At 58.3% G+C, this 26,414-nt stretch overlaps 10 protein-coding genes across 10 annotated transcripts; 6 read left to right on the top strand and 4 right to left on the bottom strand.

The window, feature by feature from the left end:
- Nucleotides 1-75: 75 nt before the first annotated feature.
- MKK02DRAFT_34344 (uncharacterized protein) lies at nucleotides 76-2,597 on the bottom strand (the record flags this gene model as incomplete). The annotated part of the gene is made up of 5 exons (XM_053088917.1): nucleotides 76-1,127; nucleotides 1,178-1,496; nucleotides 1,541-1,891; nucleotides 1,941-2,088; nucleotides 2,164-2,597. The coding sequence occupies 5 exons, from the start codon at nucleotides 2,595-2,597 to the stop codon at nucleotides 76-78; spliced, it is 2,304 nt and encodes a 767-aa protein (XP_052944661.1).
- Nucleotides 2,598-2,962: 365 nt separating this feature from the next.
- MKK02DRAFT_37760 (putative small monomeric GTPase) lies at nucleotides 2,963-3,739 on the top strand (the record flags this gene model as incomplete). Its single annotated transcript, XM_053089774.1, has 5 exons — nucleotides 2,963-3,094; nucleotides 3,160-3,187; nucleotides 3,236-3,351; nucleotides 3,399-3,658; nucleotides 3,715-3,739. The coding sequence occupies 5 exons, from the start codon at nucleotides 2,963-2,965 to the stop codon at nucleotides 3,737-3,739; spliced, it is 561 nt and encodes a 186-aa protein (XP_052944662.1).
- Nucleotides 3,740-4,130: 391 nt separating this feature from the next.
- On the top strand, nucleotides 4,131-5,075 carry MKK02DRAFT_37761 (uncharacterized protein; the record flags this gene model as incomplete). Its single annotated transcript, XM_053089775.1, has 2 exons — nucleotides 4,131-4,337; nucleotides 4,434-5,075. 2 exons carry the CDS (start codon nucleotides 4,131-4,133, stop codon nucleotides 5,073-5,075), a joined length of 849 nt encoding a protein of 282 aa, XP_052944663.1.
- A 1,367-nt stretch (nucleotides 5,076-6,442) lies between these two features.
- On the bottom strand, nucleotides 6,443-9,627 carry MKK02DRAFT_37762 (uncharacterized protein; the record flags this gene model as incomplete). Its single annotated transcript, XM_053089776.1, has 5 exons — nucleotides 6,443-8,045; nucleotides 8,123-8,234; nucleotides 8,882-9,137; nucleotides 9,200-9,565; nucleotides 9,613-9,627. 5 exons carry the CDS (start codon nucleotides 9,625-9,627, stop codon nucleotides 6,443-6,445), a joined length of 2,352 nt encoding a protein of 783 aa, XP_052944664.1.
- A 329-nt stretch (nucleotides 9,628-9,956) lies between these two features.
- Nucleotides 9,957-11,055, top strand: MKK02DRAFT_37763 (endoplasmic reticulum protein; the record flags this gene model as incomplete). Its single annotated transcript, XM_053089777.1, has 10 exons — nucleotides 9,957-9,962; nucleotides 10,021-10,033; nucleotides 10,082-10,160; nucleotides 10,214-10,244; nucleotides 10,296-10,316; nucleotides 10,369-10,385; nucleotides 10,438-10,551; nucleotides 10,600-10,631; nucleotides 10,683-10,969; nucleotides 11,023-11,055. The coding sequence occupies 10 exons, from the start codon at nucleotides 9,957-9,959 to the stop codon at nucleotides 11,053-11,055; spliced, it is 633 nt and encodes a 210-aa protein (XP_052944665.1).
- A 591-nt stretch (nucleotides 11,056-11,646) lies between these two features.
- MKK02DRAFT_16192 (uncharacterized protein) lies at nucleotides 11,647-16,984 on the top strand (the record flags this gene model as incomplete). The annotated part of the gene is made up of 8 exons (XM_053085592.1): nucleotides 11,647-11,792; nucleotides 11,843-12,248; nucleotides 12,302-13,145; nucleotides 13,192-14,321; nucleotides 14,377-14,854; nucleotides 14,901-16,145; nucleotides 16,284-16,457; nucleotides 16,509-16,984. 8 exons carry the CDS (start codon nucleotides 11,647-11,649, stop codon nucleotides 16,982-16,984), a joined length of 4,899 nt encoding a protein of 1,632 aa, XP_052944666.1.
- A 224-nt stretch (nucleotides 16,985-17,208) lies between these two features.
- On the bottom strand, nucleotides 17,209-20,002 carry MKK02DRAFT_16460 (RNA polymerase I transcription factor; the record flags this gene model as incomplete). Its single annotated transcript, XM_053085636.1, has 3 exons — nucleotides 17,209-17,898; nucleotides 17,947-19,301; nucleotides 19,348-20,002. The coding sequence occupies 3 exons, from the start codon at nucleotides 20,000-20,002 to the stop codon at nucleotides 17,209-17,211; spliced, it is 2,700 nt and encodes an 899-aa protein (XP_052944667.1).
- Nucleotides 20,003-20,380: 378 nt separating this feature from the next.
- MKK02DRAFT_37766 (uncharacterized protein) lies at nucleotides 20,381-21,941 on the top strand (the record flags this gene model as incomplete). Its single annotated transcript, XM_053089778.1, has 4 exons — nucleotides 20,381-20,627; nucleotides 20,683-20,744; nucleotides 20,816-21,792; nucleotides 21,860-21,941. 4 exons carry the CDS (start codon nucleotides 20,381-20,383, stop codon nucleotides 21,939-21,941), a joined length of 1,368 nt encoding a protein of 455 aa, XP_052944668.1.
- A 174-nt stretch (nucleotides 21,942-22,115) lies between these two features.
- Nucleotides 22,116-22,793, bottom strand: MKK02DRAFT_37767 (uncharacterized protein; the record flags this gene model as incomplete). Its single annotated transcript, XM_053089779.1, has 1 exon — nucleotides 22,116-22,793. The coding sequence occupies one exon, from the start codon at nucleotides 22,791-22,793 to the stop codon at nucleotides 22,116-22,118; it is 678 nt and encodes a 225-aa protein (XP_052944669.1).
- A 297-nt stretch (nucleotides 22,794-23,090) lies between these two features.
- On the top strand, nucleotides 23,091-26,281 carry MKK02DRAFT_28019 (uncharacterized protein; the record flags this gene model as incomplete). Its single annotated transcript, XM_053087465.1, is given in 8 exon segments — nucleotides 23,091-23,292; nucleotides 23,395-23,616; nucleotides 23,676-24,051; nucleotides 24,071-24,161; nucleotides 24,456-24,468; nucleotides 24,540-25,307; nucleotides 25,404-25,658; nucleotides 25,716-26,281. The coding sequence occupies 8 exon segments, from the start codon at nucleotides 23,091-23,093 to the stop codon at nucleotides 26,279-26,281; spliced, it is 2,493 nt and encodes an 830-aa protein (XP_052944670.1).
- Nucleotides 26,282-26,414: the final 133 nt, after the last annotated feature.

Below are 26,414 nucleotides of genomic sequence, written 5' to 3' on the forward strand. Positions count from 1 at the left end.
TGGACCTTGGATAGCTGGCATTCACTGCTCGACAGCTAGATTGTGCATGATATAGTCAAGATAGGCAGGCTACAGCTACATCCCCTTCCGCATCAGATTCCGCCTCCATCGTCTCCTCTCCACTCCCACCCCTCCGGCGCCCGTATCAAAGAACGGCACCTCTCCCCATGGCACGCCAAGCACGCCGCCCGCTCCTTCCTCCCCGCGATCCCGCCAATCCAGCATACCCGCCGTAGGCAGCTCCATCGCCCCATTCTTCACGATAGCATTGACGCGCCCGAGCGTCTCCGCCGAGAGGGGCGTAAGAAGGTGGATCTTTGATCCGCGATGATCGGCGGCGACGGAAGGGGAGATGGCGCGAACGATGCCGAACCCGAGGAAGTTGACTTCGTCGAGTGAAGGGAGGGGACGATTTTGGGTATACACCGGATGCTCGGGGTCTAGGTTGTCTACCTCGACGAGGGCGATGAGACTGCCGTTGAGGGCGAGAGGGAGGTCCTCGGGCAGGACCCCGTCTGAACCTTCACCGATGATGTAGACAGCCTTGACAGCATCACCGAGCACCACTTCGTATGGCGTCCTGGCGATGAGAGGGGCTGAGAAGTCCCACGAGACTGATGACGGAGATAGAGGTGGAGGGAGGGAAGAGTGAAAGTAGGATAAGGTGGAGAGGGTACGGTGATCGATAGCTGTGTACCTCGCCTGGAGCGCGGTAGATTGCGCAGGCTCGACTGTGTAGACCTGAGGTGGCCGGCCAGTAGATGTAGGTGGAAGAGGGACAGGGGGTAATGTAGGACTGCTAGTCCAGCCGGGGCGCTCTAATGACTCGTCCGCCGCAGTATCAAACGCGAAGATATGGGTGGCTTGAGCGAATCCTTCCAATGCGCGCAGCAGCTCTTCGCCGAGACCCTTGACCCATCCTTGGGTATTGATGACGAGGGGGATGGTATCGGTGCACCTTCCGGAAGATTTGGGTGTAGATGAAGAAGGTGGATATTGGAGTTCGTACCGATAGTGCTGGATGAGGTGGTCTATCGCGGCGAGGTACTCGTCCGGACAGGTGAGAGGGGTGTATGTACCAAGAAAGTGGGCGCGGTTGGCCTGACAGGGATGTGTGAATGGAGGTCCTGGGACGTCAGTTACTAAACCCGCAAGGAGAGGTTCCTGGGAAGCTCACCGAATACTGGCTGATCAATCACCCAAAGACCGATAACGCCACCACATCCGATTTCGCCTTGTCCCAGATCGCACTCCAGCCAAGCAACCCTTGCAAAGTCACCCAAGAGCGTATTTAGTGCTGCTCTGGCCAAAGTCGATTTTCCGCTCCGCTTGGGACCCTTGACGAGCACGATGGGACAATCCTCGGCTTCATCCGCTGCTGAGGCGTGATGAGTGTGTCCGTTCGCCTGACCGCGCGATATGAGGCTGTCGAGGGCCGTAGACCAAGAGGACGGGGTAGTATATGGGTAGCAGGTTGAAAGAATCGAACCGGGAATCTGCACTGTCAGCTTTCACAGCATGACCGTGGTACCCAACTCACAGCATGAACCCCTCTCAGACCCAGCCAGCCCTTCTCATCCCCCCAAATGGTATTGAACCCTGGTACCGCCCCTCCCCGCATACCCTCGATTCCAGTATGTTGCTCCAGTATCAGAAAGACAGCACGAGACGATGCTATGTCAAACGCCGCTGGAAGTGGCAGTCGGGCAATCAGCGGTGATTGCGCTCTTGCCGGGGCGGTAGCGTGCGAGATGTTTGGGATAGGGTGCGAGATGGGTGCAAAGACAGCATGCCGAGCTTGTGGATCTGGAGAGGGCGAGAGTGTGGAAGAGAAGATATCGATAGGTCGCTGGAGAGGTACGAGGTGGAAGACGCCAGCAAGGGATATGTTCTATTGGTCAGTCGCAGCAAGGCAGAACCGGCGAAACCAGCAAGCGTACCTCATTTGGGGCTAAGCTGACTATGAGCCCAGACCCCGAGATATTTTGCAGACCCGCCTTAGCCAAAGCAGCCATTGATAGGAGCTCGACATTGACTCCTCGCCTAGGTGAGAAGTTGGTTGTAGCGAGCTGGCCGCTTTCTTGCCCGCTATACTATCAGCAGTGGTCCTGTTCAGTACGCAAAAGTCAGGCACACCTTCGCGCCTGAATAGCCGATGTGGACGCTGGGCGTGGAGTAGTCATCGTAGATCCATAAGGGGCATCCTCCATACCCGTCTCCTCTTCACCCTCATCGCCTGCGGCGGAGGAGTCCTCACTTCCATCGCTGTCGACCGGGGCGCCTGGCGAGTATGCCCGTTTCCGCTTCGCCTTCCTTGAAGGTGCCGCAGATGAGCTGGAATCGCCCGGCTCTAGTACCTCCGCAGGAGCCGCATAGTACCGAAGCTTCTTAGCGCGGTGGGCTGGAGTCGACGATGTGCTGGGCCCGGCCTCTGATTCTTCACCGCTGGCCTCTGACTCTGCAGATTGCGAGCTGGCGGAGCTGACAGAAGCAGCTCTTGTGCCAGTCCTCGTCGCGGCGGCAGCTCGAACAGGAGCTGGCGATGAGGAGCTACTCTGTGCTGTCTGAGCTGCTCGCCTAGCTGCTAGAGCTGACATTATATCAAGGTGGAGAGGTGGATCTGATGAAATTCTCAGCTGCAGCTGTCACCGAGGTGGAGGTCAATTGGATTAGGATTTATCTGCTTCCGCTAATACAAAACAGCCCATTCTCGTTACGATCACCCATTCCTTGCGCGTCGCACCACCTTCGTCGCGGTCCACTTGGCGCTTTAGTTCAGCATTTGAACTCTACCTTGTAAATCCAGACACCCAGCCCAGTAGCCAGACGCGTCGTGCTCAGGTCCTCAATCGCCCAATTTGCTGCGGATAGACTCCTGTGCCGCGGCGTCCGAGCTAGACAAGGCTGCGAGGCCTCTTCCAGCTGAATCAGCCTCGCCGACACCCCAAAGACTCCGTCAACGATGGGCTTATCACTCTCCCGGATATACTCGTCACTATCGTCACTGTCATTCTGGGGAAAGGATAAGGAGGTCCGGATATTGATGGTTGGACTGGATTCGGCTGGAAAGACCACTATCTTGTACAGATTACAAGTGAGTTGAGGGGCCTGCCTTGCCGCTGGACTGTAAGCGATGTTGGTTTTGTACTGACGAGACAGATCGGAGAGGTGGTGTCGACGATACCAAGTGAGCTGACTCGCGCGATTTGTGGCGTGCTCAAAGCTGACCATCCAGCAATCGGCTTCAACGTCGAGACGGTCACATACAAGAACATCAACTTTCAGGTCTGGGATCTGGGCGGACAATCAAGTATAAGACCATACTGGCGGTGCTACTATGCCAACACCCAAGTACGTCCCTTGTCAATTCCTCTAGTCACTCAGGAGCTGACATCCAGGCAATCATCTACGTTATAGACTCGTCGGACCACGCCCGCCTCCCCACATCCCGCTCCGAACTCCTCACCATGTTATCCGAAGACGAACTCAAGTCGGTCCCCGTGCTCGTGTTTGCAAATAAGCAGGACGTACCCGGCGCGCTGAAGCCGGGAGATATTAGCGATAAGTTGGGATTAGCGGGAGGAGAGAAGGGGCGGGAATGGAGTGTGAGGGGGAGTTGTGCGTTGAAGGGTGAGGGGCTGGAAGAGGGCTTGGATTGGTATGTTCCCTCTGCTCGTGTATGGCAAGCGGGGGAACAAGAGGCTAACCGTCCAGGCTGGTAAACACAATACAGAAATAGGGCATTGATTGCATGTAGCCCTGTTGACTCGCTAATCAGAATTCCGACGAGCTCGCAGATCGCCGACTCAGGCAGCTGGATCTATGCCACGAAACACCTCAGGCACATGGTTTTCGTTGGCGTCGGGCAGCACACATCGTTAGCTCCACCTGAAAGGAAGCACGCCTGAATGCGCGTGGCTCTCATTCACGAAACACCCAAGGCCGATCCAATGGCCTATCGCGAGCAGAGCACGTCATTCGCTCCACCTCAAAGGATATGCGACTGAATGCGCACAGATTGCGGTCGACAAGACACATTGTCGGCCTTGCAGGCGAAGAGGTCGGAGAATTTGCCGCCCCCTTTCTTCACTTACCCTCTACCTGCTCATCACCTACTCTTATCTACCACGATGTCTGCCGGATGCGAGTCCACTATCGAGCGAATCCCTTCGCGGATCGAGTTACTTGCCAACGAATTACTTGGCCCGACACTGAACGAAGCCCTGAAAGACACCCTGACCGACGATGCCCCAGCGTCATACATTCTGGTTTCCGAAGGCTCTCGCGACACTGTTCTCCTCTACGGCCGACGACGAGTATTGGCGTTGATGTGCAAGGTAAGTACGACTTCCCATACTCCTTTCCCGGCTGGGGCGTGAGAGCTCATTATTCGCGGACAACCTTTCGATAAGGCACAGTACTGATGGCTACAGAAATTTCGCGAAGTACTGTCCGATTCATCGGCTATTCCCAGCAGCCATCAACTGTCGAGGATGTACCTACTCAAAGATGACGGCTTGCGGTTCTTCTTCGATGCCGATCACCAAAAGGTTCAGGCCCGACTCGACAGGGCTTACGAGGCTCACATGTCGCTGCCCGAGACTGAAGAATCCAAGTCCATGGGGTACTATCCCAGCGGCATCGGGTTTCCTGATTGGTACGATAACTTTGTGAAGGGGACGGGTGATCCGAGGAACACGACCGACCCGGAAAATACGGCAAGCACGGAAAGACTGGAGGAGAACAACCTGACTCACCTCGTTGTGCTTACTCCCGTCGCCTCGGCCGTCGAGATCAGCAGCGATCCCAAGAGGAGCAAAGCTTTCTCCTTCGCTCATGTCGACAATCTGGCGTTCAGCTTCTATGAGGCCGCGGGATGGCCTTCGCGGGACAAGAGCGATGTGTCACACATGTTCCCCTACCTGAAGCGGGTCATCCTTCCGAGTGCATGGCGCGGACCGGTGGAGAAAACTGAAGCGGCTCACGAGCTCAATACCCACGCCTCTATCAGTACTAGAAAGACCACACCGAATGTGACGCTATGGGACGCTGTCGAAACAGTTGGAAACAGGTGAACAGTGGCGTGTTGTACCGGTCCAATACCTAAGGGAGCTTCGTAGTCTCTGGGATAGGAGAGTACAGAGTAGTGCATAGATCGACGATAGAGAGAGCTACAAGATACAGTGGGCTAATCTATAGACGAGAGCGCGATACGGTATTACCTAATAGCTAATTCCGACTGAAACCCTGGTGTATGAGCTGAATCAAAAGATCGGGAGAACTCCTGATTCGAAGGTGGAGCTGTCGAGCGCTCTCTCCGACCGTCCACCGGACTGGCCAGCGTAGAGCGACGACGAGAGCGGGTGTTAGGGGTGGCTCGGTGCAAGTCATGTCGAGTGTCGTGGAGCTTTGCATATACGCAAGTCCTGGATGTACTCGTATGTTAAGTACTGATTACAAAATGTCCCGTCGCGCCGCCAGATGTAGAACCACCATCATCCGGTCTAGGCACGCCATGCATGTAGGCCTAGCCCATGTTCTTAACATGCTGTACGTATCGTTCTCTTTCCTTTGATCTGACTCTCAAAGGAGCGAGATAAAGGGAGGTGTCAGACTCCGGAGCGAGTCAGACAGAGACATTCGGATGAGGGTCAAGGCTACGCTCCGCATGGAATGGTGCAGGCCGAGCTGACTTTGATCAACGACGGAAGCTGACAGATTACTGACCAGCTGTAATATGAGTGCGTCCGAAGTCGTAGAAGCCACTGCCAAAGCGTCCGCTAGTATGCTTGACGAGCTGCCGACCGAGCTGGTCTATCGTATCATCCAGCACGCCGGTGTCATCCCCTGCCAGGAAGGTCGTCGTGACACGACCAAAATGACGCGCGCTGAGCAGCTGATCCCTGCGCACTCAGCCCTCAGGCTGGTCTCTTGTGAGCCCTGACCGGAATTGACGCGACGGATGCTGAAGCTAACCTGTAGGTATTCAAACCCCACGTCGACCGTATCGAGTTTCGCCACCCTGATCAAGCCATCCACCTCGGCCCAGCCTCAGGCGATCCCAGTTTCCCTGTCACTCGCCACGTCTCCGACATCCCCTCTTTCTTCTTTGGACCCAGCTGCGAGACCGTCATTTCGGCCTGGAACAGACCCTTCGACGCCGTAAAGACCCTCGACGGGGTCCAACTCGCTGATCGATACATCCTCCCCCAATCTGTCCTGGATGCCTTCAGAGCCAGTCGGAACAATTCGGGTTGTTTCGAGCAGATGAGGACACGCCTCTTTGTGGACACTGTGATACCGCTTGGCTTTTGGGCTAGTCGTCGAAGCTATGTTGGTAGAATAAGTACAACAGTCAGAACCATCAGTGATTCGCGTTCCTCGCCATGGATAGACGTAATGTATCTCTTCTACCCCAAAAAGTGCCTACTCCAACCCCTCCTCAGAACCCATTCCCGCCCATATAGTCCTGCCCATTAATACCGCCGTTCATTCCGCCCATACTCATACCCATACCTCCGCCTCTGCCCATGCCCATCATACCCATCCCCCCTCCGCCGTCTCCGCCACCACTGCCTCCGCCACCACCTCCACCACCCATGCCCATCGGCATGACCGGTCCCTGACCCGCCAAGAACCCCATGAGCTCCATCTGACCCGCCTCCCGCCCTGTGGTTCCTTTCCATGCGAGCGCAAGCGCCGCCCATGACTCCGGCATCATGGGGTTGAAGGAGGTGATGTCGAATGTCTCGAGCCGAGGTCCGTTGCCCATACCGCCTGGGGCTGGGCCGGAGGATGGAGGAAGCTTGTTGGGCGCGGATACAGGTGGTGATTGTTGCGAGGGTGGTGCAAGTGCGGACAGTGCCGCTCCGATAGCAACGGACGGGTGGGTGCCGTCCGAGTTGCTTCTGTCCATTCCTGCGCCGACGCCCATATCCCTTCCTGGCGGAGGTGGTGCCCTCGCATTCGCATTCGCATTCGCATTCGCATTCGCATTCGCATTTGGGAGGTCCCGACCCGGTGGGGGCGGCGCCCGACCTTGAACCTGAGGAGCTGGTGGTATCGGCGAGCGAGCCGGCGGCCCCGACCCGGGCCCGGGCGGCGGATCGAATCGTCCCGGCTGATTCTTGAACCCGCCATAATTCGGCCTGACCCCTCCTCTTCCCTCTCCACCCCCGCTCCCGTCCCCTCGGTCTACACTCCCAAACGAGTCGGCGCCCCTCGTGTGCCCGCCCATCCGCCCACCGCGCCCGCCTCGATCAGAGTATCCATTATCGCCTCGCCGGCCATATGCCCCGTCTCTGGGAGGAGGCCCATCTCTTCGACCTCGATCGGGACTGCGGGATCGGGACCTTGGTCCGCCGTATCCGTTCTCCCTGGATGGTCGCCTAGCTCCCCATCCTTGATCCCCACCACCACCACCGCCCCCACCACCCCGGTCGAACGTACGTCCACCATCTCGTCCCCCATCCCTGTGGTCCCGGTCCCACCCGCCAGGCTGAGGTGGTGGTCCGCGGTCGTCCCGTCGGAAATCACGCGGACCGGCATCGCGATGCCCATTCATGCTCATCCCGTCTCGTCCATCCCGCCCATCCCTCCCATCTCGGCCATCGTATCCACTACTTCCATTACGAGCCATATAAGGAGGCGGGGACCGAGCGCCACTTCCGCGTCTGGGCGGACCGCGATTGTCCCCGCCGAAAGGGCGATCTTGGGGGTATCCGCCATACCCCGCGTGGCTGCCATTTGGGGCATACTGCCCTGCGGGTGGAGGTGGACCGGAGGGCGGGAACGGTGCTTGCGAGGATCCTTGCGCAGAAGGAGGAGCGAGGGCGGCGAGAGCAGCGAGCTGCCGGGGGTCAAGGGCGAACGGGAGACCGGCACTTGGACCAGATGTCCCCGATGCGCCGGGAGCAGGCGGGAAAGGTGGTTGTTGTGTATACCCCGAAAGACCCGGCTGAGTGGCGAGGACCGGGGACTGGACGGGCGCAACGGGTCGTACAGATGCGAGCAGGGTCGCAATGTCGATCTTGGGCGCAGAAGCTCTGGAGAGGAAGTCAGTGCGGAACCAAAATTACAGATGAGGAATGAGGAGTTGGTGAGGTGGGGGTCGCGAACTTACTCTGCGGACGGGGGAGCATCTTGAATACCGAGAAGCTTGGCGAGTTCCGAGGGGAGGCCGGGCTTGACCGCTGTGTCGATCGAGGTCGAGGCGGACGCGGGTGGTGGTAGTGCTGTTTCGGAAAGCGGTAGAGTGGGTGAGGTGGGGGAGGGTGCGAAGTGGGTGTCGATGGATAGGGTGGAGTTTTGGGAGAAGAAGGTATGTCTCAGCTCATGTCACTTCAGATGTAGCACTCGAAACCAAAGAAAGCAAATAGAGCATGGAGAAGGCGCAAAATATCCCGTTGGTATGATGTATACCAGATCCGCCTCCTTCCCATCTCCCGCCCTAGTCGCTCCTGACTTGCCACAATCTCGCCGCCCTGCGCTGCACTACCCGTGTTTCCATGCTCCGCCACTACCGCGCCATGCTCGGACTTGCTTGCCTTGCCATCCGGCAAAAGCGTACGTGCGACAAGGCACCCGAGGGTAGATGTGCGGCTTTGTGTTTTGGCTAAGAATACCGCTCTGCGCAAAGGGATGCATGCCAATTGCGCGGGGGAGTGGTTCCCCTTTCTTCCTGAGCGCCGAGGGGTGAAGTACATATTCCGATACTGATCTAGCTGGTTAGTAGCCCTATCTGCGTTTACCTTGGTAGGCAAACGTGGCGACTGGTCGGCGAGGTGGCGAGCTTTGGCGAAATCTCGAGAGCGTGCTATCTCCCAATCCAAAAGAAGGGAAAAGAACAGAAACGATCCAGAAACAAAGACAGTAAAATCACCTGTAGACTCTCCCTTGACTCCAACTCCCGGTAGACTGAGCGGTGGCAGCACCGGTGAGAACATTGGCGCTGGCGGCGTGCCCGGCGGTGTAGTGCTCGCACCGGCGTAAGAGCCACCGTTCGTGCCCGCCGTGACGAGTGGCGGTCGACTTGGACCCGGATCGGAAGCGGCCAGTCGGGCTTGAAGGCGGTCGAGCGTTGCGGGAGGAAAAGTCGCTCCTTTTCTCCAGATGTCGAGAACCTTCCGGACCTTATCCTTGTGGAGTCAGCTAGGATTTTGCAAATATCCCATTGGTGAGGGAGCAGTTCTGAGCTCACCTTCCCTTCCGCCCAGACCCCTCCTTTTCCATCATCCACCAACCCCGTGACCCACGCATCCACCACGCCCTCCATCTTGGTAATCAATCCCGTCATCCCCCTTCCCTCCCTCGCCTTCCCCTTCTCCTTCTCCTTATCCGCATCCTTCCGCGCCCCGCGAGCGATCGCGTCAAAGACGTATAGACTCGATATCCGCCCTTGGCTTGCGGGGAGGAGACCGGCATTGACGCGATAAAACGTCGTGACGACCTCGGTATCGGCGTTTTGGGCGGTCAGTATTTGTGATAAGGCCGTTAGACGTTGCACCTTGGAGCCCGAGAGGCGTGGAGCCGCGACGGTCTGTTCGAGAAGGGACGCGAATTCGGTCTGGGGAGTCAACGGCTGATCACAGCAAACACTGGGAGCTGAATTACCTTTGGGTCCGCCATTTTGACCGAGGAGGTTCGTAGAAACTCCGGATCTCTTTCCTGTTTGGCAGAGTGGTATCGCAGGAAGAGATGTGATAGATGATGGCAGTCAAGGGTGAAGTGAGAAAGGAAAGTCAGAGGTCCGCTGGTGGTTAGCCAAAACATGCTGGCGGCGTTATGATTGGAACCCAAAGCGGTAATATCAAGCAATGTGGCAGTTCTCATTTTGAGGAATGGGATGACGTCGTGGAAAGCGAGAAAGAGAACTCAAGGGAGACGACAAGCTGCCCGACCTTGCTATCACCCATATACTATCACCCTAGCTAGCTTACAGCTACAATCCGCCCAACATGACTGTGAGTCCACGCCTCTGCCCTCTGGGCATGCAGTAGTAGCGCCAAGCTGACTCTGCAGCTCTACTACTCCAGTGCGTACAAGCGGCTGTGCAAGCTGCGAAGCCCAAACTGACATGCAGTCTGCTTCGTGCTGCTCATGTCTGAGCTGTCACTCTTCGCGACTATCGTCTGTCCTATGCCATTCACACTGAGGAAGAGGTAAGACTCTTTGCTCTATACTGAGGAGAGGCTGGTCAGCTGACTATCGGCAGGCTCTTCCACTTCCTCAGCGAGAACCCTATCGTAAGCTAGTAGCTTCGCTTGGTCGTAGAGGAACATAAGCTCACTTCACAGATCGCAAAGATCCAATATGGTGTACGTCAAGTTCTGAATCCTGAGGTGTGATGACGAGCTGACCTTTGCACAGCTGAAAATAACGTTCATGTGAGTTTCAGCTGCCTACCCGACGAGCTATAATCAGGACTGACACCCTTAGCTTCGTCGCGGTGCTGTTTGTGGATGCTCTCCAGAGGATGATCCGGATCGCTCAGGAGGGAGCTGCGGCCAAGGCCAAGCCTGAGATGACTGATGTGCGGACTGAGACCAACTAGTGAGCGGGCTTTGTTGGCCCGACACGGGAACGAAAGCTGACCGACAGCGCTGCTCGTCGTTTCTACGCTCAGCGCAACTGTACGTCCGCTGCTACCAGGATATTCGCTCCGACCACCAGCTGACGTCTAGTGTACCTCACCGGCGCGACCCTCTTCCTCTCCCTCATCCTCGCCCGCGTCTTCTACATCATCCTCGACTTCATCCACGTCCAGGAGGCCTTCACCGCGCTGCAGCAAAAGACCGCCAAGCAGTCTGGCGTCAACGGCGAGGCCGACGAGATGCGCAAGCGGATCACGGAGCTCCAGCGCGAGTTGGACGCGAGCAACAAGGGCGGACGGGACTTTGAGACCCTCAAGAAGCAGGCCGACCAGCAGAACAAGGAGTACAACCGTCTTGCGGATGAGCACAACAAGGCTGTAAGTTATGATTATCGGTTCGAACGGAATCGGATAGTAGCTGACAGGGATAGACCGGAAACGTGTCGAACAAGCGGACCGACTAGAGCGTTGTCTTTTGTCGAAGAGCGCGCGTCGGCTCAACGTGTACACGACCACACACGATGCACGCCCTATGTCTTGACAACTGTCTGAGCTGCGAGATGGCAGGTGCAGAGGGACAGGGAGGGTGGAAAAATGTCCTAGCCCGCCCATCCCTCTTGCCCTCTCCTCCTTCCCTCTTCTGTTTCCTCCTTTCTTTCCTTCGCTTCTCCTCTCCAACCCGCTCTGCGCTTCCAGCGTCGCTCACTGAGCTGTGATCCTCCTTGTGCCATCACCTCCGCGGACTCCTTGAGCTAGAGGCCAGTCGTCTTGCCAGCGCTTGGCGTCGCTCCTTATTCAAGCTGCTAAGTCCTGACTACGCCCTTTTCCATTGCCCGCGGTCGTGCTTGCGCCCTCGACATTGTAGCTTCGAAACCCTCTGGTGAGACTGGACGGATGAGATCCACCGCTTAGAGGTGATGGACGATGTCTGGCCCTCAGGTACAGGAATCGAAGCACGTGACCTAGGTAAAACGCGTGGGATTTTGGTGCGTTGCGGTCGCCATATCTTTCTACGCTTACTGTTCGTCCTAGATTGGTATGCGGTATCCATAGCAATGTCGGACTCGCTCGGAGACCTCGAGCTCGACCCGGGGCGTGGGAACCCGCTCGTCGCTCTAGCCATCGCTATAGTCAAGGCGTTCCTGTACATCCTTGGCTCCATTCGATATATGGTCGGATGGGTCACCATCACTCTGCCAGGGTAAGTCTGCCCGACCTCGTTCGGGCGATAGCAGTTGTTGACAATCTCAGGATGATAGTCCGAATGCTGCAATACTCATTCACCATCTCCCTGACCTTCCCTGTCCTCCTCACCCTCTTCCTCGCCTCGTGCGGCGCAGCCATCTTTGTCATTCGATACCGCTACCTCGCACGCTATACGCTATACAAGGAACTCGCACTGCCTCTCCCCTCACCCCCTAGTATACCCACAGACCTGTCCGAGCTGGGCCTGGGCGACGCAGGCGAGCGTAGGGCCCCAGCGTTCCATAATTACCTGGACGACTTTCTGGCTGCTATAAGGATATTTGGGTATCTTGAGAAACCGGTGTTCCATGAGCTGTCCAGACACCTTCAGACACGGAGGCTGGCAGCTGGCGAGACGCTGGAGATTGGGAATGGTGACTTTTGGTGTGTCGTCGAAGGCAAAGTCCAGGTGGTGAGTCGAATCTTGCGAAGTGAGTCAGGCTCGGAGGGAAGTTGACGAAGCAGTTCGCTCCGTCGACGACCAGTACCCTGTCCCAGCCGCCCTCGCCGGATCCATTCGGCCTCGGCACCCACAAAGCCTTCAATGGATATCATCTTCTCAACGAGGTGTCGACCGGCGGGACTCTCTCGTCCCTCTTCTCCATCCTCAACTTGTTTACGGAGGATATCAAGCTCCCATGGGACTCCCCACCCTCGGCGGACGGCAACGAGATGGCGGAGGAAGCCATCGGGAGTGACGAGGAGGATGAAGAGGCGGACAGGACACATACATGGCCAAAGAAGAGCAGGGCCAACTCGGACGTCTCGCAGCTGGACGTCGGGGATCGTGCTTCCCCAGAGAGCATGACGTCGAGTACGTTCGGAGCTACGTCCAGTACCTTGGGACCCATCGATGAGCGGCCTGCAAGGCCCCGGTCGAGCTCCCTGGGGAGTACAGTCCGACAGGACGAAAATTCTGATAACGAGGGTCCGGGAGCTGGAGAAGCATCCTCCTCGGCGCCAGCTACGAAATCGCCCTCCCCTATCCTCTCACCCTCCCTGCCCGGCGTACACGACCAACCTCCTGCATCCTTCCCTCCGTCCCCTCTCCCTCGAACTCGGGTCCGCCAGCGCTCCGCCCCTGGCGAAAGGCGGGGCACAGCCATGCCTCGCCCGAAATCAGCTCGGCATGCCCACAAGTCCGGTGCGGAGGCTCTCAAGGGGACTATTGCGCGAGCGACGGTTGATACGACACTGGCGGTCATCCCTGCCGAGGCGTTCAGGCGGTTGACGCGCAAGTATCCCAAAGCGAGCGGGACGGTTGTTCAGGTCGTTCTGGAGCGGTTCAGCCGGGTCACGTTTATGACGGGTCAGTTGAGAGTTTTGTGTGTAAGGACTTATAGCTGATAGTGCAGCTCACAAATTTCTGGGTCTGACCCGCGAGATCCTACGGTCAGAGTCGTCGCTCAACGCGCTGGTCTCCCACCCCCTTCCCCGGGCCTTCTACACCGGCGGCGGCATGCAAGCGCTTCGAGACCGTTTCCATCCCCCGCCAAAGGGAATGAGGCGTGATAACACCTCTACGCGCAAGAACAGTCCCGACAAGTCGTCCAAGGACTACTTCAACTTTGTCCCTGTCAGCCCGACTGTCCGCGCCCCCTCCCTCCCCTCCGACACGCCCAAAAACGCTACAACCCCCGCCACGTACTCCAGGGACCTCTCCATGACTGCCGCCGCTGAGCACCTGGCGAAAGAAGGCGTCCCTCCACCCGAAGCGGCCGTCTTTAGCCCCGATACTGCTGCCCGTCAATCGAGCGCGTTCGTCCGTCAGAACTCGGCGATGCGGAAGCAAGTCGCCGCTGGGGATCTGGCTATGACTCGTGCAACTCAGGCGAACGATAATGGCGGAGCATACTATCGGCACACTGCGCAAACGCCCGGATTGCCTCGGATGGATACCTGGCGCGGGCGGATGTCAGCTTCGGCCCAAGGAAGCCACAAGCCGAATGCCGCGGCGGTCGAGGTGCCCCTTGATCTCTTGGAAGACGAGTATGAACTCCGCGAGGCGGTCTTGACGTGTATCGCCAAGTCCATCGGACTTGTCCAGCCCCAGTCCACCGAGCCTACCCACGCGCACGACCACTTTGGCGGCCGCTCGTCCTTCGCGCCATCCGTATCCAACCTCTCAACACCCAACTCCCCCATGTTCCCACCGCACATGGCGCACCGTCCCAAGGGCGCGAGCCCCAGTCAAGGTGGTCAGGGTCATTTCGGGAATGTCCTGGATATGATGAATGCCTCGAATCATAATGATAATCTACTAGGCGGGATGCTGAGGGAGGCGGTGATGAAGGTCAAGAATGACGAGGATGCGAGTAGTATCTCGGCGAGTATACAGGAGAGTAGTGCGTTTGGAGGAGAAAAGAATGTGTTACGGGATTTGGAAGGGCATGTGGAGGTGTTTTATTACAAGAAGGGGACGGCGCTGGTCAAGGAGGGAGAAAAGTGTCCGGGGTTGTACTACGTGATCGATGGGTTCCTCGAGGTGAGCTGACTCTTTTTGTCTAATACCTGGACGGCGAGGAAAGCTGATGTGACAGGTCTCTCTTCCCGTTCACTCTCCATCCCAGAGCACCGATTCCGCCTCGTTCGGCAATACAGCGACCGGTTTCTCCAACGACAATTCCCGCCCCTTCAGTGCCGCCCTTGGCCTGGACGATCCTCAGACCCCACACAAACCCTCTCACTCGTCCTCATCATCGACCTCGCATGACGAGCCCCTCTTCACCGTCAAGCCAGGCGGAATCGCCGGGTACCTGTCCTCCCTTTGCCATACCGATTCCTACGTCACCATTACGGCCAAGACGGACTGCTATGTCGGCTACCTCCCGAATCACGCTCTTGAGCGGATCCTCGAGCGCCGGCCTATCGTGCTCCTCACGCTGGCGAAGCGGCTCATGAGCCTGTTGAGTCCGTTGGTTCTGCATATTGATGCGGCACTGGACTGGATCCAATTGGGCGCGAGGGAGGTGCTATATGAGAAGGGAGATAAGGCTACGGACTTTTATATCGTTATCAGTAAGTGCAGCAAAGCGCGGACTGGGGATGTACCTGATCAGTATAGACGGACGGCTGAGATCCCTTAATGTCAAGGGCGACAGCACCGAGGTCGTCCGCGAGCATGGACAGGGCGATTCGATCGGCGAGCTGGAAGTCATCACCGGCGTCAATCGCTCGGAAACCGTCCACGCTATCCGAGATTCGGAACTCGTACGGATACCGGCTGCTCTCTTTGACGCCATCAGCACCCGTCATCCGGCCACGACGGTCCAATTCCTCCGTCTCATCGCTGGACGGGTCCGCAAGGCCGTCGGAGAGCAAGCTTTACCTACCAGTACGGCCGCCGGCGGACCAGCGGGCGGATCCACAAAGGATATGAATCTGAAGACGGTCTGTATCATCGGAGCGAACCGGAATGTCCCTGTGGCGCAATTCGCCGGCAAGCTCAAGACTTCTCTGGAAGAGCTCGGCGCGTCCACGTCGTACCTCGACCAAGGGACCGTCATGCGTCATCTGGGCCGGCACGCCTTTGCACGGATCGGCAAGCTTAAAATCGCGGGCTGGTTGGCGGATCAGGAGCAACATCATCGGACCGTCCTATACGTCGCGGATACGCCACCAGCCAGTCAGTGGACACTTACGTGTATCCGCCAGGCGGACCTCGTTCTCATCCTAGCCATGGGCGATGAGCCCGCTCTGGGCGAATACGAGAAGCTTCTGCTGGCGACCAAGACGACAGCGCGGAAAGAGTTGATCCTTCTTCATGACGAACGGACGGTCGCTCCCGGTTCGACTCGGCCGTGGCTCATCAACCGTCCCTGGATACACGCCCACCATCACGTCGAGCTTCCCGGTATCATCATCCCCCATAAAGCCCGAACGACGATCCACGATCCGGCCGCAATCGCCGCCTTTAAGCATCTTCGGGAAGAGGTCAAAACGCGTCTCAAAGCTTATCGTGGCTTGCGCCCTCTTGGTCGCCCACGCCGCCCTCCCCATTTGAACGACTTTGCGCGCCTCGCCCGCCGGATATGCGGCAAGTCGATCGGGTTGTGCCTGGGCGGCGGAGGCGCAAGGGGGGTCAGCCATATTGGGATGTTGCAGGCGCTGGAGGAGTATGGGATCCCTATTGATGCGATTGCGGGGTGCTCGATTGGGAGTTTTGTGGGCGGGCTGTATTCTCGTGAGACGGATTTGTTGGAGACGACGGGGAGGACAAAGCAGTTTGCGGGGAGGATGGGGAGTGTGTGGCGGATTTTGAGCGATGTGACTTATCCGTTTGCGGCATATACGACAGGACACGAGTTTAGTGAGTTTGCCCGCTTCTTCTGCCACTATCTCGATCGACATAACGGGGACCGAGCTGATAATCTGCAGATAGAGGAATCTGTCAGTCTGCGTTTGCGCGAATCTGAAAGGTTGCACGCGGGGAAGCTGACAAGATCAGATAAAGCATTCTTCAACACGCACATTGAAGACTTTTGGATCCCCTTCTTTGCCAACTCGACCAATATCACCCACTCGCGTATGGAGATTCACCGCACGGGGTATGCGTGGCGGTATGTTCGGGCCAGTATGACCCTGGCTGGGCTGTTGCCGCCATTTTCAGACAACGGGAACTGTGAGCTAGCTCATGCTTCAGAATCCAAATAGGCCTCAGCTGACCTTGCAGTACTCGTCGACGGCGGGTACATGGACAACACCCCTATCGGCCCGCTGCAATCCGCCGGTATCCGGGACATCTTCGTTGTCGACGTTGGCGGGCTCGACGATACCTCTCCACGCAACTATGGCGATTCCGTCTCTGGCTGGTGGATCCTCCTGAACCGCTTCAATCCATTCTACAAACGGAACGTCCTTTCCATGACGGAAGTCTCGTCCCGGCTTGCCTACGTTTCGTCCTACAAGACACTGGAAGAGGCCAAGTCGAGCCCGGGCTGTCTGTACATTGCGATGCCGGTACAGCAGTTTGATACGTTGGGGGGGTTCAAAAGTTTCCCTGAGGTGCTAAAGGTGGGATTGGAGGCGGGGAGAGAGCAGCTCAGGAAGTGGAAGGCGGAAGGGGTGCTGCCGACGGGTTTGGTGGATGAGTCGAGGGGGGCGACGGCTATCCGAAAGGGTAATAGGCTGAGGCGGATGTCTATTTAGAGCGTGGAGACGTCGCTGTGCATGGAAGTCATTGGGGCTGAGACTAGATACGATTCTGGTGTAGCATAGGCTATGTTACACGTCACAGATACAACAACTGGACACTCCTGGCTCTGGCACGCCAGATAATCAATAAAAATAGTGCTACAACTCATCGATCGTCCACGCTATCCCCCGGTTCCTCCTACCTCCACGCGAGCGCCCCCTACCGTGATCGCTCCCCCTCACGGCCTCTTCCCACCAAGCACGCCCCCGAATCTCGGGCTGATACTCATCCCGTCAAAGCTACTGCTCAGCTCTCCTCCAGCCCTCAACATCCTCCTTCTATCCGCAGACGAACTGAGCCCCTTCGTCTTCCCGCCCGCCGCCTTCGGGATGATCCTCGGCGAAAGATGATCAGACAATGGCGAGTCACCCATCATATCCTCCTCTTCCTCATCCTCCTCGTCCTCTTCGTCCGAGACGCCCGTCCCCGTCTCTTCGTCCGAGTCGTCATCATCGGAATCCCCATCCGTCTTGACAGCCACCTCCCTCCATGTTCTGTACAGCTTCTCGATACTCGCGCCGGACCGAGGAAGGTCGTATGGGTCAAAAGGAAAGTACGAGTCCCGGCCGGCGTCAATGTTGACTTGTCGGGCTATCCGGGGAGCGGCTAGGTTTGCGGGTGTGGATGAGGATGTAGTGGATTTGCGGAACTTGTCAAAGGGCTGAGTGAATGTTCCGGATGAGGAGGAGGTAGGGGTGGAAAGGGTACGATTGAATGTTGAGTGTGGTGGTCGGGCGAGGGAGTTGAGGGAATTGGACGAGGCGGATCGCGCAGCAGAAGCGTTCGATTCGAGGATGGAGTAACAGTATGCGAAGTTCGTTTGGTGTGCTACTTTAGCGAATGTCTGGACGATAGTGGGGTTGCAGCCCTGTTGATCAGCTTCACTCCCAGAGAGACTACGGGACGTATAGCTCACAAGTAAAGGGTTCAGCTCGCTCGTCAGAGCCCTTTGCAGAACTTCCAGCTCGCGCATCCACTTGCCATCATCCCCCATCCCGCCCTCCTCCCCTTCCATCTCCATCTCCCCAACCACCTCATCTTCCTTTTCCAGCGCGAGAAACGCCCTCCACCTGAAGCAAAAGATCAACATCGCCGCCTGGCATACCGCATAGAACAGCGGGAGCTCATCCACCTTCGCCAACATCTTGGACTGCTGCATCTTGCCCTCCATATACGCCAACAGGTACGTCATCACCTGCCGTGCCTGTTCGTCGTGCACGAATCGGGCGCGGCAGACGATAGAGCCTATATAGACCGTGGCCGCCACGCGCTGGTTCTGGGATACAGGCTGGGCGAGGATTTGGGCACCAGGGGTCGTGCTCGTTCCATAGAGCGAGTGCGAGACGAGGAGGCCGAGGAAGAGGTCGGTGTGCGCGGGGGAGAAGGAGGAGCAGAGAAAGAGGAGAAAGGGGATGTGCTGCGTTGCGGATGTAGGTAGGATTTGGCGAGCGAAAAGATTGAGGAGAGTCTGGAAGAACGCCAGGCTTTGCGCGGGTGATGTAGAGGGCCGGCGCGTGGCGGAGTGGATGGGAGGGGTGGGTAAAGGCGTCTCGTTGGCGGGTGTGGAGCGGCCGGAGGACTGCGCAGTGAGAGTCGAAGCCGCAAACTCGAAAGCGGGTGGCGAGGCACTGCGGTACCCCATACTCTCCTCCAGATGGCGGAAGAAGTATACCAGCATCCCGTCCAGCTTCCTCCGCATCAGAAGCAAATGCAGCTTCTTCTTTGCCCTCGCCAGAGCAGACTTCGCCTCGTCCGTCGGACCCTCATCGTCCGATCCGCCTTCCCCATCCGATGACAGATTGTCCAGATCCAGCTCCTCGTCATCGTCCTCATCCTCCCGCTGGTCCTCAATACTAGGATCTCTAGTCACATCCTCCAGCACCGACTTGTCCCACGGATCCCCTCGGAGATCGCTGGGGGCACACAGCTCCGCCAGCCTCTCATCTTCTTCCTCTTCGTCATCGTCATCCTCCGCATCCACCGCCCGGGTGATCTCCACATCGATCCGCAGCATCCGATCGATCACCGCATCCCATATCCGGGCGTTGAGCTCGGGGCAGTAGTCCGACACTTCGCAGATGTTACGGAGGTACGTGATCTGGGCAACTTCGCGTTCGCGCTTATTTGGGAAGTGCTTGATGAGGAGAGGTGAAAGGAGGTTGGGGAGCGTAGGGATGAGCGCGAGGAGGTGTGTGATGAGGAGGTGATGCCGAGCGTGTGAGGTGCGGCGGGCGACAGGCGAAGGGGTCGACGAGGACTGCAGTGGTGGTTCTGCGAGGTCAGCCTCGCCCTGGGAATGCCGAGCCGAGGCACTCACGCCATGTGAGCCCTCTGACAGCCATCCCGATCACCTCCTTCGTCCAGTCCGGATGAGCCGAGATGAGAACGCCCGCCCAGCCTATGTAGGCCTTGACGAAGCGCTCCTCTGTCGCCGCCCACGGCAGATTGATGATGGCCGTCACGAGCCGTCCGTGTAGTGTCGGCGAAAGAAGGTTGACGTTCGCTGTGAGCGACCGGATGAGCGGTAAGAGCGGACCGAGCGGTGGGACCGGTACGAGCGGAGTAGGGAGGAACGACGCGAGCAGATCATTATAATTGCCCATGATGCCCCGAGCGGACTCGCCCAGAGCCTTTGAGACAAAGACAGCAATGAGACCCCTCTGGAACGCCTCGCGATCTTTCGACTTGGCTCCATCGCGCTCGGAGGTGGACGGTCCGCCGACCGATTTGGTGCGCCGAGGGATAATCTTCGCGTCCGCTCCGTCCGATTCGCGAGCCCGTTTCCGGCCGGCCAGGCTGGATGTCCGCGACGTCGCGAGCGGGTCGGGTACCGGCATGCTGACCCCGGAGCTGCTGAGCGGCAACGGCGCGGAGAGGAGTGGGGGAGGGATGGGGCGAGGTTTCTGCTTTGTCTGCTGTGGAGGCAGCTGTACTCGCTTGACCTGATGCAGTGACGAGTACGCTGTCGCCATTTGAGCAAGAGCTGTAGCTGTAGGTATCTCGATGACAAGGTGATGTTGATGGTCGTGTGAGGCAAAGGTGGACCTTGCAGAGCCAGAGCTTCCAAGTGGACCTAAAAATCGCAGCTTACGTGGCATTTACAGTGCCCGCTTATCACACACCTGTAACAGTCCTCGTCCGTGCGTCCTGTTTCACTCTTGCTTCTCGGTCCTGTGAGGCTTCTCGCGGCTTTGTGGCGCTCGGACCACCCCAGACTGTCTATATATCGCCGCCACCGCCCTTAGAACTCCCTCTCATTATATCTTCATTCTTATTTAACTCCTCTGTCTATCCTTCCCCCTCTTGACCTATCTTGACCTTCCTTGATTCAACCCCACATATCTTGCATTATGTCAGGCACCTCCACCCCCAACTCCCGGACCCGGTCCCCAACCTACCAGATCACTGCCTTCGGCATTCAAGACCTCCCGCCCATGGACTTCCCTCCCCTTCCCCCTATCACTGACCAAGGCCTATACGATGTCGTCACCACTCACTCGTCCATGTGCCAAGGACCAAAGACTCCCATGGACTTCGACCCGAAGACCATGGTTGAAGATTATGAGAAGCTGGAGCATGTAGGTGATGGCATACTCGGTAAGTCTGGCCCGGCAGCTGCCTCTGCGACATCAGAAAACAGCTGAGAAAGCAGGAGCGATGATCACCGTCCTCCTCCACGACCTCTTCCCGCTCCTCGGCGAGGGCCCAGCGACGGTAAGACGCCTCTCAGCTTTCAGATGCTTGACGTGTCACGGACCGGTCGAAGAGAAGCTGACCCCGCACAGACCGTCAAAGGCTGCCTAGTCAGCAACGCAACCCTAGCCCGAATTTCGGACCGGTACGAGATCCCTCAGAAGCTCCAAGCGCACCCGGCCGCTATCCGGATGACGCGCCAACAAGTCAAGACCAAAGCCTCGATGTTTGAGGCCTGGATCGCCGGAGTCTTCTACTCGGTCTTGAATGGCGGGTCGGCCAACAAGCTTATCGAGGATAAGGGGTACGAGGCCGACCAGGAGGGCGAAACGGACGACGAAGACGACAATGAAGGTCCGGGCACCGAAGCTCAAGAAGTCGACGATACACAGCAGAAGGTCGATGAGACACCGGCCGCGCTCGTCCCTGAAGTCTCGGTGTCGGACGCGCCGGCCGTCGAGGAGCCGGAGACAGTCAAAGAGCTGGACATGTCAGCCGAGGTCAGCCTACTCATGAGCGTCATGTCAGTTGAGGCGAAAGCGAAGGGCCCCAGCGTCCAGGTAGACCTCCCCGTCGAGAAGAAGGATCCGTCTCCTTCCGAGTCCACCAACCCGGCAGGTCCGATCCCCGCTCCAGCAGCTCCGGCGCAAGCAAGTCCAGTCATCGAAGAGCCCGACCAGGTCCGCGCTACAGTCACCGGAACCACCCTCACCATCACCACCCTCCCCGACCTCCCTGCCGCTGCCGATTCCCGGCTCAAGTATCGTTGGCTCGCCATGATCGCGATCGACGAATGGCTGCGCCCCCTCTTCACTCCTATCGCCCACTACGCTCTCGACCAGCTCCGCATTGAGCAAGCCCGGCTCGCCCTGATCCCCGTTGTCCCCACCGAGAAGCCCGCCCTCGCTCCGGAAATCATCAAGGAGAATCTTTCCGCCTTGGGTGCATCGCCGATCCTCAACAGCTACGTCCAGCATGCAAAGGCGGGGTCGGTCAAGTACGAGCATGTCGAGGTGGAGGAGGGATGGAAGGTGGTTTGTACGCTCACTCAGGGTGATGGGAGCGCAGTGTGAGTCGGTTGCAGCTGCCTAGCGCGACGCGATGAGTAGTCTTCGTGATTCGAGCTGATACATCAGGCTCGGGGAGGGCGTCAGGAGGAATCAGAAGACCGCCAAGGCGCTAGCGGCTCACAGGGTCTGTCAGCAGCTCGGTATCTGAGGAGCTGAGAATGAGAGTAAAAGGCAAATGAAGCCATCGAGGAGTAAATATCATTAGCGCGTCACAGTACAATTAGCATGTATCACCTGTCCGACAACCCACATCCTACACGGTTGGGAGTCGTACCACCACCAAGAGGCTGAGTCATCGTCTCCGGGCTCTGATGAGCGGCTCTCAGCTCCCGCTTTGCATGCTCTCCTCCTCCACCAGCTGTTTCCCAAGCCCCACTATCCGCCCAGTCCGCCCCAATGCTTCTTCCACCTGTATCGCCATCCCCAACGCTCTTCTTCGCATCGCCCGCAGCTCGCTTTCCCAGCCAGTGGCATCTTCTTCCGTAGCTCCCCCCAGCCCCACCGCCGGAGACAGCGAGCCCGATTTATTGACGTCCGCCGGATTTCCCTCCTCTCTCCCTCCGCTTCTCTCCTTCCGCCGCCTCTCTATCCCCTTCATCGCTCCCCTCGTCCAGTCCAGCACGATCCGCAGCGCCGCGTCCGCCTGCTGGGTATATCCTCCGCTCTCGCCCGTCTGCCTCGCCTCATTCAACTGGACCTCCGCCAAGTCCAGCCGGGTCCGCATTTCCGGTATCCGCCTTTCATCTCTTCCCAGTCCGCCTGATCTCGCTCCGGCCGCATCAATCTGAGTCACGCTGCTAGGCGCAGCAGAGGTCGGACTAGATGATGGTGTCGATGAAGAAGCCTGTCCTGTGGCTGCGCCTGGTGTGGGCTCATTGGCGTATAGGTGGATCTTGGCGGAGAGGAGATTTATCCGGTCCTGTGCGGAAGCGGGCTGCGAGAGGAGAGTATCGAGCACCGAGTGCGTCAGAAACGGGGAGGAGAGGATGGGAGGGGGCATGTGGGGCTTGGGTACTAAGACGGCTGGGTGGATGGCGTAGGGAGGCGATGAGATGGTGGTCGGACCTAGATAGATGGGTGGATGGTTGATGCAGATGGTCGAAAGCGGAAATTTCGGAGAGTTTCAGCAAGAGAAGCACCGCCTCCAACTCGAGGCTCGGTGCCTAATTAGGCACTGCGGTGCCTCTTGCGCGTCCAAGCCGTTACCGCCCAGGATGTCTCTTTGACATTCATACTTCATTTTAGAATCCTGCTGACTTGATCGCCCCAATACTAGCACTCACGCCATTACTCAACCATGTCTCAGAAGATGACCGCCCCGCCGGTCGACCGGATCTCTACGTCGGACGACTCCGCTGAGGCGCCTCCGCCGTACTCGGTCGAATCGGCAGAGCCTTCTCCTATCATAGCAACACCCATCGCCCCGGCTCCCCTTGCTGTTGCCCCTTCACCCGTCAGTCCAGCGGGCCACCATTCAGGCAGCGAACCCGTTCATCAAGGTCAGTGACCGTCACACCCAATCTATCCTCTGACCTCACTGCCTTGCGCGGATCATCCTTGTAAGATTAATGTCTCAGCAGCCTATCAGCTGACTCTCTCAGGACCAAAGCCTGTCTTTCCCTTCCTTGCCTCCATACCTCTTCCCTCTCCCAGCCAGAAAGCGCCCAAAGACAAGGTCACCAACTTCCGAGACGGCATAGCAGAGGGCGGCAAGGGCGCTTGGGCAGAGATCAGGGAGGGTCTCAAGAGACCTGCCAATGGGATAGCTGAGAGCGTCAAGCAAGGCAGCGTACTGGGTGTCGTCGGTGGGCTCGTTGAAGGCAGTACGTTACCTTCTCAAGGCATAGCAGTGTAGCAGTAGGGAGATGGGCTGACGCTTCAGCTATCGGCCTTGTCGGCGCCACGGTCCGCGCAAGCGTCGTACTCGGAAACCATACCTCTCGAGGCGTCATACGCGGTATGCGCTCTCCAGGGGATCATACTACCCCTCTCCCCGAAGCGTCCGGTTCCTCGCCCTCTCCCGACTTTGCGCCCGAACACAAACCCACAACCGGTCCTACGGCCGGTGCGTCATCCTCAGCCCAAGCGGGATTCGGAAGCGGCATACCCAACCTCAATGCGAATGGGTACCCGGCAGACGAGAAGAGAGAGGGGGCACCGGCATATACGCCTGCTGCCAACTCAGGCGGAGGAGACAGTTCCAGAAGGGAGGCAGCTGAGGAGGAAGAGAGGCTGAGCCCGATCGAGATGGATACCAAGTGGGGCGCTTCGCGACAGGATTGAAGTGGGAGTTGGGCTCAGGGGTGGGGGCGGCCAAGGTATAGACTGGTGGCAAGTCGGCATCAGAGCTTGGGTTTGGGGATGGCAGGTCAGGGGGCAAGGGGTCTGAGAAGTAGTAGCGCGGAGCCGGTGTTCATAGACATACTAGAGATTGTGTAGCCAGGGACTCGTTGTACATATCATGCACGTTATAGTATATACCTGCAGTCCACTTGTCTTGCCGATGATTGGCCTCGCATGTTTACTCGGTGCTGGAGCAGATGGGGGACGGCCAAAAGAAGCAGTTTCTAGAGGTTTCAGAGCTAATTCCTCCGCTCATCTTCAACAACCATCGACATGATATCACGAGAGACCTAGCAGCCGTTCCTGATGACTGGGACAGGTCTCAGGCCCAAGTCAGCCGGTCTCACTCGTCGAGGTCGAGCTTGACTAGCGAACCTTGTTGGGGGAAGCGAACCAGATGCAGCCCAACCAGGTACCGCTCCCCCTCGCGCGAGCCAATGGCGGGATGTCTCAGATCGGTTCCTCGGCCGGTCATCGCTCCATCACTCGACTCGCATATATTCCTCATCTCTCAACCTCAACTTCTTCTTCCATTCATCATCCTCATCACACTCCTCCCCGTCCTACAACCCAAACACACCCAAAATGCCCCCTTCATCCAACCCGAACCCGTCCGCAGCCCATCAGGGGCTGGCGATCCTCGGCGGCTTCAATGCCAATATGACCATCGTCTACCCCGAGGACAGCGATGACGAGGCCCTCCCCATCGCCTACCCCTCGCCCGGCGCTTTCGCCTCGGCCACACGGGCATTGCGGTACCCCGACGGGCGCGTCTTGCATGGTGCCCACATTCCCGGCATGCCGCCGTCTCCAGCGCCTCCCCACGCAACCGTCGGGGATCATGGCGCACCCACACCTTCGGCGGCCGCTACAGCGTCCACTACCGCTGCGGCTCCCACGGCGGCGAGATCTACGGCCCCGGACAAACCACTACCCGTGTTGCGATTGACGCGGCCCTCGACGTCCACGGTCAACACCCTATCCCCACAGGTACAGGTGCCCGTCATCGACTGTGCGGACGCAGACACGACGGTACCCGAGGCTCTCCCAGCCCCAGACCTCGACAACAATGCTATTGGGCTCTTCGTCGAAGCCAGCGGCAACAGGGAGCTGGACGTCCCGCAAATCCCTTGCACGGCGCCAGTCCCAGTTGAGGTGGAGCCAACTCCAGGTATGTGGTACCCTCCTCTATCCATCTGCACGCTTCATCCCAGTAGACCGATTCGCTTTGCCTGCCTACGCCCAAGCCTGCAGCTGACGCGCGCAGCCCCACCCCGCCGTTCTTTGCGCGACCTCCTCACTCCCATACTGCAGCCACTCGGGCCGATCCCCATCACAGGTCTGGGCCCTTTCCGCAATCTCAACCGCAGCCTCGTCCCGAACATCCCCGAGGCTACGATCGAGGGTGTCAAAGAAGCTGTGCGACAGCTGCGCGAGGGGCTCAAGGCACCGGTCGTGCAGACCATGGAGATGATGGAGAGTCAAGGAATTCTCGGTGCGCCAATGGGGCTCGTTGCAGGCAGTGAGTCTGATCCTCGGTTTGTCAGGTTCAGTGGTGGCGGCGGAGCTGACGCCTCAGCGTGCAACCTCGTCCTAAGCCCGGTCCGGGCTGTCTGCACGCTCTCGAACCACATTATCCGGGGCGCTGGAAACAGCTTGTTCAAGCCTACACCTGCTGCCGCGCCTGCAACCACACTCAGTCCCGGACCCGGCTACATCCCTCTCGACAGCGACAGCGACCACTCTTCCACTCCTACCAACACGGAGCAGCTAAACACACCCATCACACCCCGACCTCCTCTGCAGCAAGAGTCCGAGACCAGCACCGCCGCCGCCGAGGATCAGCCCCACTACAACGACGCCGGTCCCAGCTACCCCCTCTCGGAGTCGCCGCCCAAGATGTCCCGGCTCGAGCGCTTCCAACGGGCGGAAGCGCGCAGGGCAGCAGGAATGACACTTCCTGGGGGATCGGACTGGACGTTCAGCAGTGCAGGAAGCAACTGGTCGTCTGCCGACGAAGACCAGTGGCAAAGGGAGTCGCAGGAACGGCAGAGGCTGACCAGCCGGGAGCCGGACCAGATGTCGGGCAGGGCTGGGGAGTCGGGTGAGGGAGGGCGCGGACAGGGAAGGGCGGAGCAAGTGTAGCTCGGGGTGGATGGAGTAAGGGGTGGTCTGAGATGTGAATACGAAGTGTGTCAGTGACGAATAATGAGTAACGAGTAATGACCGGCTTGATTTGTAGATAGTGTCCGTATTAGTACTCGTACATGTAGCTTGT

This window comes from Dioszegia hungarica (genome assembly GCF_025882075.1).
Source record: "Dioszegia hungarica strain PDD-24b-2 chromosome Unknown MKK02contig_11, whole genome shotgun sequence".
Taxonomy (NCBI): domain Eukaryota; kingdom Fungi; phylum Basidiomycota; class Tremellomycetes; order Tremellales; family Bulleribasidiaceae; genus Dioszegia; species Dioszegia hungarica.